Source organism: Engraulis encrasicolus, chromosome 24 (genome assembly GCF_034702125.1).
Source record: "Engraulis encrasicolus isolate BLACKSEA-1 chromosome 24, IST_EnEncr_1.0, whole genome shotgun sequence".
In the NCBI taxonomy this organism is placed as follows: Eukaryota; Metazoa; Chordata; class Actinopteri; order Clupeiformes; family Engraulidae; genus Engraulis; species Engraulis encrasicolus.
This window is the reverse complement of record NC_085880.1, coordinates 36,988,742-36,997,720: the sequence shown is the minus strand read 5'-3', so window position 1 is coordinate 36,997,720 and position 8,979 is coordinate 36,988,742. Positions and strand designations below refer to the sequence as shown.

Sequence of the window (8,979 nt, the reverse complement as noted above, 5' to 3'; positions counted from 1 at the left end):
CCCAGTCAGAAGTTATGGGCCAAATAAAAATTCCACCATTTTGAAAGTGTTGACCTCCAAACTCGAATCAGTTCATGAACCTACCCTGCAGCATTCACACACCAAATCTGGGACAAATCCATCCACCCGGTCAGAAGGAATGGGCCAAACAAAAATTCGGCCATCTTGAATTCGGCCATCTTGAAATTGTTGACCTCCAAACTCGAATCAGTTCATGAACCTACCCTAGAACATTCACACACCAAATCTGGGACAAATCCATCCACCCGGTCAGAAGTTATGGACCAAACAAAAATTCGGCCATCTTGAATTCGGCCATCTTGAAATTGTTAACCTCCAATTTGTAATCAGTTCATGGACCCACCCTAGAGCATTCACACACCAAATCTGGGACAAATCCATCCACCCGGTCAGAAGGAATGGGCCAAACAAAAATTCGGCCATCTTGAATTCGGCCATCTTGAAATTGTTGACCTCCAAACTCGAATCAGTTCATGAACCTACCCTAGAACATTCAAACACCAAATCTGGGACAAATCCATCCACCCGGTCAGAAGTTATGGACCAAACAAAAATTCGGCCATCTTGAATTCGGCCATCTTGAAAGTGTTAACCTCCAAACTCTAATCAGTTCATGAACCTACCCTAGAGCATTCACACACCAAATCTGGGACAAATCCATCCACCCGGTCAGAAGTAATGGGCCAAACAAAAATTCGGCCATCTTGAATTCGGCCATCTTGAAATTGTTGACCTCCAAATTCGAATCAGTTCATGAACCTGCCCTAGAGCATTCACACACCAAATCTGGGACAAATCCAAACATCCGTTCAAAAGTTATCGCGTTAATACGAAAGACCTTACGCGGCGGACGCGGACGCGGCGGACGCGGACGCGGCGGCGGCGGTGCACGCAAAACCATTACATCCCCGACGCTCCGCGTTTCGGGGATATAAATATGACGGCTACACAATTGTGCATTGTTATCCTGCGTCCGAAATATATGAGCCTTTTGCATATCAGTGAAGGCAAAACTGTGTGTGTGTGTGTGTGTGTGTGTGTGTGTGTGTGTGTGTGTGTGTGTGTGTGTGTGTGTGTGTGTGTGTGTGTGTGTGTGTGTGTGTGTGTGTGTGCGTGTGTGTGTGTGCACTCACCCTCCTCCAATAGTTTTGACAAGGTGGATGGTCTGAAGCCAGCTGGGATTGCCCCCATGGCAGACAAAACATCAGTGGCATCAATCTAGTTACACACACACACACACACACACACACACACACACACACACACACACACACACACACACACACACACACACACACACACACACACACACGCGCGCACACACACACGCGCACACACACACACACAGTGAGTGAAAACCTTTAATAAAGGGAATAGATCACATTCTGTGTTTTCTTCTTTCTTTTTCTTTTTACTCACACACTGCAGGGTCAGACAGACAGTTTCGGCTGCTAGAGCCTTCATCAGTGTTGCTCTAGCAGCCGAAACGTCTGTCTGACCCTGCAATGTGTGAATAAAAAGAAAGAAGAAACTGAGTGCAATCTATTCCCTTTATTACTGTACTTGATGACGTCAGAGACGCACCAACAAGACAGAAGAGCGTGGTGTGTAGAAGATCATTTTTATTTTAAATAGGGCGGGGCTCGATAAAAAATATTAATAGAATTAATCTATAGGCGTTGAAATTAATTAATCAAATGAATTGCATTTTAATCGCATTTAAATATCTGACTTGACAACAGTGAATTTTTTTTTGAATAATTACAATAAATAAGCTTAATCCAAAAATATTATTCATTTATAAAAGAAAGAATTCTTCTCAATTTCAGCAGGCTGTTCACCATCAGGCGTAATACTGCCCTCCACTGGTCTAATCCAGAACTATGTAGCTACAGTTGAGGATGATATTATTAGCCTACCTCCTGAAATTAGATTGATTTGATTTCTCAGTGAGAATGACCATTATGAACTGTTTCTGTTATTCTGGAAACAAATACACTGATGGAGATAATGTCCAATGAGATGAATTTGCATTTTTCTATCGTTACAATGAGTTTAAACAAAAAGTTCAAAAATGACAAGGACAAAATCAGTCAATATGACGCCATTTATGAACCAAAACTGACAACAGGCACTTTGATCAGTTGTTACCTAGGTTGGCACATGCCCCACTAGGGATTTTGGCCCATTTCTTCACTGCAAAGTGTTCTAGCTGGTCCAAATTGCATGGCAGCCTCAGCCACAGGAAACCTTGTTTGGGTGACGGCACCAGAAAAACAGAAGATTATGATAGAATGTGGAAGGTGATCATGCAAAAATATGCTCATAGAGGAATCTAAGATCTTCACTGTATCTTTCAATAAGATAATAACCCAAAACTTTCATCCAAAATTGTTCAAATGTTCTTCAAGGTTACTAAAACCATGATCATGTTGTGGTTCAGATCTCAATCCTTTAGATAGTCTTTGAGGAGTGCTGAAAATGAATGTCCATCCTCAATATCCATGCAATTTGGACCAGGTTAACTATTTGCAATGAAAAAATTGGCCAGAAAATCCCTGGTAGGGCATGTGCCAACATAGTTAACAACTAATCAAAGTGCCTGATGACAGTTTTGGTTCATAAATGGCACTCTATTGACTATTAATGATAAGGGGGCTAATAATTTTGTCCTTGCCATTTTTACCCTTTTTTGTTTAAATTCATTTGCAAAATGGAAAAATTCTAATTCAACTCATTGGACATTATCTCCTTCAGTGTATTTGTTTCCAGAATAACAGAAACGGTTCATACGGGTCCTTCTCACTGAGAAATCAAGAGAGATGTCTAATTTCAGGAAGGGGGCTAATAATATCGTCCTCAACTGTATATTATACTGCGATTCGTTTTTTTAATCGCGTTAATTAATCAATCGAATCACGTGATTAATCAAATCGAAATTAACACGTTAATGTGCCAGCCCTTATTTTAACAATAAAATCTTTATTATTGTATTGTCTATAAATAATACAACTAATATTGCAGTTGGGAAAGCACTGACCTGCTTACACTGAATGACATGGCCCAAAAGCCCGGTTTATGCTCAGAAACCAACATGTCTGCGCAGTGTTGCAGACAGCCCCGCAGAGATTTTGCCCCCCTCTGCAGACACTTGGTGTGCATCTCCAAAAATGTGAATGCCGGTAGACGAGCTACGCAGACAATCACGGCAGCGGCCACTGTGATTGGTCCTCTCGACCAGAACCACTCTGCGTTTAACAAGAAGCAACTTCCTCCTTGTGATGTTCATTAATAAGTTGTCCATGCTTTGTAGCTTCATCTATTTACATGAACCCGAAGACAATACGTGCACTTTCAAGCTACGATGGTGAAGTTATATCGGGAGAGTTGAACAGTGTTTCCATGGAAACATTCTGCTTGGTGCGCCCTGCTCTTGACAATGAGCCACTTCCTCGGTCCAAACTACCGTTGTGGCTGCTGACGCAATCAAAAATGCAGGTTGATACATGTATTCCTTAAATATGTTTAATTTTCATTGCCGTCGAGTCTGTGTAAATAAATGAATCTACAAAGCAACAGACACGTTATAGTCTACTCCTTGTATTGAAGACAGTTTGAACAATCCTCTCATTGCCCCTACCCAGCGGAGCAAAAATCAAAACCATCTGCGGAGACCTCTGTACGACAGGCTGCCACGAGAGCATGCACAGCCCTTTACACTGAATGACATGGCTGCTAACCGAAGGACATTTTCATACTTCTCACCTTATTTTTACCTTTTTACAAGTAGAAGGTCAGCCACCTACAGTACATGAACTTGACCCACAATACTTACCATGATTACTTACAAAATATGTTTGTTTGGATAAAAGTCTTTTTTTTTTTTTTTACATTTCACTGAATAGCATCTGATTTTGTGAAACTTCAACCATTGAAGAACAATATACTCCCTTTTCATCATAGCTTCAGGGGCCTTATGCTATTTGATGGGCCTTATGCTATTTGTACTGTGCACTATTTCACACATACATTGACAATGACATTTCTTTACATGTAAGTCAAATAAGAAAGCAGACTATATGGTTTATCGGAATAATATTCAAAATGTATTTATTTACTTTTTTGATAGTCTATAAGGAATCCGGGCTCAAAAACATTCACATGTCATATCTGACTCGCAAGTGCACGGTGGCATTGGCGTGATAGAGCGTAGTGGTGCTCGTGCTCGTGCTCGTGCATGCGTGGCGGTCCATACCTCTGTGATGGCCTTTCTGACTGTGTCCCAGTTCGAGAGACTGGTCCTAAATGCAAACACAATGCACATGTTCACAATACAATACACAATACACAATTAAAATGTCCTCCGGGATCAATAAAGTTACTCTACTCAACATCAAGAACAAGAATGAGACTATTACACAATAGTACAATGTTGGACAATGTAAATACAGGACAATGTTAATAAATGCACAGCACAAAGACCTCTATTTTATTACAGGTTCCCATCATCATCTGTTGTCCTGTCTTGCACTTTAATGTCTGCATGTCTCCTTGTTTATGTCTATAACTAAAGTATGTCCTTGCATGGGAAAGTAAAATCCGTAATTTCCCTTCTTTGTATGACCACTGCATGTAAAGTCATTGACAACTAAGCTGACCTGACTTGACTTGACAATACCACCTACATTCCCTGGCCTACACCCCCCTCTTGTGGTCAAGTTGAGGACTTACTTGGACTTGGCCTCTTCGGGTACGTCATCACCACCACCTCCATCCTCCTCACTCTCTTCCTCTTCCTCATCCTCCTCTCCTTCTTCATCTTCTTCTTCTTTTGGTGGTGGTGGTGGTGGTGCTGCTGCTGCTGTTGATGATGCTGCTACTACTGATTTTGCCTCCAGCAGTGGCTGAATCTGTAATATCAAGAGTAGCTGGTTATACTCAAGTCATCTCAGAATGACATTTCTTTTTTTTTTTTTTTAAGATATTTTTTGGTCTTTTTGACTTCATTTATCCTAGTACAACGAGTTGGGAGAGAGAGAGACAGGGAAGGACCGGGGAAGAACCGGCAAAGGACCCGGGCCGGGAAGGAATCGAACCCAGGTCGGCCGCTTAGCAGACGAGTGCCCCACCACCTGGCCACGGCAAGGCCCAAGACCATTGACAGTAAATAGAATGGACGCCAAATCAACGCTATTTGCCATTCAACGCTTTGAAGCCAGATTTGGGAACATTCCAACTTACATTCCACCTTAGCAACGCCAAACGCAGGTGCTGATTGGACAACAACAAGACTTCTAACGGTCAATCAAACCATGTTCTGATGCTCATTGGTCAATTTAACTTTTAATATCTCTCTAAAATAAAACATCACCACAAAAAATCACCACCCTGGTAAGTTGGAGAGCAAGGGGACCTACTAGTTGAGCGAAAAATGATCCCCCTGGAGTGGCATTTAAGGGAGATACAGGGTTTTATGTCTCTCATAGGAATGAATGGGATTTGGCCATTTTTTGGTCTTTTTGGGTCCAACCTTGGCTCCAACTTGGCTTCAACAATGAAATAGAATTTTGGCCTCCATTCTATTTACTCTCAATGCCCAAGACTGACAATTCTTTTTTTTAAATGTTTTTTTTTCCAATCAGGCCAAGCCAGATATTTAATTGATTTCTTATGTAATGACAGTAATTTTTGTTTTCAACCACAAGGTCCACTTTTTCTTTCTTTTTTTTGCTGTTGAGTTATTTGACTTGGAGGTTGTTAATCGTTGATGTCTTTTTCCCCTCATTGTGGGTAAATTACACAGCCATTTATGTAATTCATTATCATTACAGATAATGAATATTACATAAATGGCTGTGTAACTGTGTTGCAGCTGATCCTAATAACAATACATTTGAAGGAATGCCAGTATGCCAGACTCACATACTCTCCCCCAATGTTGGACTAACTTGATAACATTAACTCTTTTCCAGAGCAGTGCAGAGGCCAAGACGCGTTAATGAATACCTTGACGTATGTCTTGGGCACCACTCCGATGTTCCCCTGGGAGTCCTGTGCCAGCCACCAGCCATCTCTGTTCTTCTTCACGATGCGCAGCACGTCTCCCTTCTGTCAAGCAGAAGCACAAGATACAAGATACAAGATACCAGCTGTTTTATTGGCATATACTCACTTATTGCCAAATGAAAGTTTTGTGTTAAAAAAAAAAGTCAACAAAAAAAGGCAGGCTAAAAAGGAGATGACATTGGCTAGTATTCTATTCTTGTCACTATACTGTCATGTAGTTTTTTGCATTTTGACACAAAAATACACACACACACAAGCTCCTTACCTCCATAGTTAAGTCCCCCTCTTCCTCTCCTTTGAAAGAGCTGAGGGCAACCACTCTCTCCATCCCTCCGTCCCCTGCATCTTTAGCATCATCCAACTCCAACTCCTCCTCCTCATCCACCTCCTCCTCATCTTCATCTCCACTCTCCTCCTCTTCCTCACTCTCTTCTTCACTTTCCTGGTCCCCGGATGCACTTGGGGCCGACGTCCGGTCACTAAAACACACAAAATAAAGCAACAAAAATAAATAATAATAATGGCAACACATGGCGTTTAATATGACAACAGCTCAATGGAAAACAACCATTTCACCACAGCAGAGAGCATGATGCTTACACCTTCAATAGACCTTCAGGTGATCATGGTGACATACGATTGTGATTCTCAACCTATTACGCAAGAGGGTTTACGGCACACTACTTGACATAACAGATTTTATTGAGAGCGAACAACCTGTTATACAGCCTGAATGAATAAAGTGATCCTGCCGTTACCACCACGGGACCTAAGCGCTGCATGAAATGTAGATATTTTGGATTTATAATTCTCAACCTGTTTTGGTCATATGTGCATGACATGCATCACATGCTCTGCAAGTCTGTGGGAATAAAGTTCTGGAAATAAGCTCATCCTCCAGGTTAAGGCCTAGTTAAGTAAGGTTAACTTAAACTTAACTAAGGTTAAGTACCTGGCCCTATCGTGGCTGTAACGATAGGGCACTGGGCTGCTACGCCGGGTTCGATTCCGGCCCGGGTCCTTTACCGACCCTTCCCCGTCTCTCTCTCTCCCCAAAACATTTCCTGTCTCTCTATACTGTCCTGTCACTAATAAAGTCTAACAAGTCCGAGAGGCGGACAAAAGATGCATCCGTCTGTGCACTGCCGCGTTGTTGTGGACACAGGAGGGAATGACATTGGGAAAATGCGTCACGGCGGACTGACCAACGGACAGACAAAGCCTCATATTGAGATGCGTGGACGCATCTAAAAACACCACCAAAAAAAACAGAAGGGTACCTGGCCTCGGATTCCTCTGGGGTCTGCAGGTGTAGGCGGAGGGCGTGGAGCTGGTTGTGGAAGGCCTGCAGCCGGGTGTCCTCCTCCCTCTTCAGCTGGTCATAGCGCCCCACTGGGGCAGGCTCATCGGCCTGGAGGACATAAGGAAACAAGACTGGTGTAAGACAAACGAGAGCTGGCGTGTGTGTGTGTGTGTGTGTGTGTGTGTGAGTGAGTGAGTGAGTGAGTGAGTGAGTGAGTGAGTGAGTGAGTGAGTGAGTGAGTGAGTGAGTGAGTGAGTGAGTGAGTGAGCGAGAGAGAGAGAGAGAGAGAGAGAGAGAGAGAGAGAATGAAAGCACTTCGAGTCAACTATGCAGTTGGGGTATAGTGCTATATTCTAATTTTATAACAATACATTTTGATTTGATTAGAGTTTTAAGTTCAACGGGTGACATTTAACTGGTCAAGGCAGTGAATCCAGTGGATGCATGGTACATGACAAATAGTAGACATGGATATTTGGATTGATATTAGTTCACAAGAGATGAAGTGGGAAGTGGTGAGCCTTCATACTTTAGTCAGTGTCTTCAAGGTCTTTGTGGTTTCCTCTACTGCGTTGAGCAATTCCAAGCATCTATGAAGAGGACAGAGAACAGCAATGAAAAGGTTTATCTTACTTATTTTGAAACCTGTGTATGCACAAGAAGGGCGGTTAAATAGCCTATGAGAAACTGGACAATCTAAGCGTAGAGTGAGATCCAATTCAACGTAACTCCCACTGAAGAGGGGCATAGCTTATTCAAACTGAATGTGTATCTGCGTCTGTTACACACAGCACTGGTCGAGTGGTTTCATGTTGGAGTAATAACAACATTACAACAATCAGACAGATGGTGTAGAGAGGTGTTTAAAAATGACTGATGAGGCCAATAAAACTCTCAACTTCAGGCTATGTTGGGGATAGCATTTAATATTTGATTTAGGCCTGCAGTAAATGTAAACATACCTCTGTTTCAAATCAGCACGGGTTTGTTCATTAAGTTGCTTAGCGTCAACCATCAACCTGTCCAGCTGTAAAATACAACGCATCAGAATATGTTACGGCAGCTCAGCGACAACCGCTGCACTCAATCACTGCATCAATCTGCATGATGGAAAATGACATCAGCGCTCAGAAATCTGAAGTGATGTATATACACTGTTGCACGCAGCTGTGTTATTTTGTTGCATCTCCTGTTTCCAGTGGTTACATTTGTAACACGGTGACTGCCTCTAGGCAGACACAGTTACATTTGCATCGATACAATGTAACAAAAAGCTAATCGATGATACACTGTGTGAAGTATTAGGCCAACATATGATACGATTATAGCGTGATTATTCCCGCACCTTGGTCTTCAACCCATCGGCTTCTCTTTGGAGGTTTAGCAAAGGCCCTCTTCGTTTAGGTGGCATATTGTTTCAGCACACGCGAAAATATTACGTCAAACACAAATAACGCAATTTCTTAACTTATATCATCTTCAAGTATCTAGTCAGAAAGCTGCATTGACTGCCTATGTCATGAAAGCATCGATAGCAACAACGGGAGACGCTGTTGAGTCGGTCGCTAGGATATTTAAAGTGCGACGGA

The 8,979-nt window shown here is 42.3% G+C and overlaps 1 protein-coding gene across 1 annotated transcript in view; it reads right to left on the bottom strand.

Annotated features, from left to right (window-relative positions):
• The window catches only part of nphp1 (nephronophthisis 1), a 25,891-nt gene extending 16,912 nt beyond the window's left edge, over positions 1-8,979 (bottom strand). The window contains exons 1-9 of the mRNA XM_063191040.1: positions 8,736-8,979; positions 8,353-8,417; positions 7,920-7,980; positions 7,368-7,498; positions 6,353-6,566; positions 6,028-6,129; positions 4,753-4,931; positions 4,277-4,322; positions 1,155-1,239 (exon numbers count right to left, since the gene is read on the bottom strand). Of these exons, the coding sequence (XP_063047110.1) occupies positions 1,155-1,239; positions 4,277-4,322; positions 4,753-4,931; positions 6,028-6,129; positions 6,353-6,566; positions 7,368-7,498; positions 7,920-7,980; positions 8,353-8,417; positions 8,736-8,801 (949 nt within the window). The 5' untranslated portion in view covers positions 8,802-8,979. The remainder of the gene's footprint in view (positions 1-1,154; positions 1,240-4,276; positions 4,323-4,752; positions 4,932-6,027; positions 6,130-6,352; positions 6,567-7,367; positions 7,499-7,919; positions 7,981-8,352; positions 8,418-8,735) is intronic.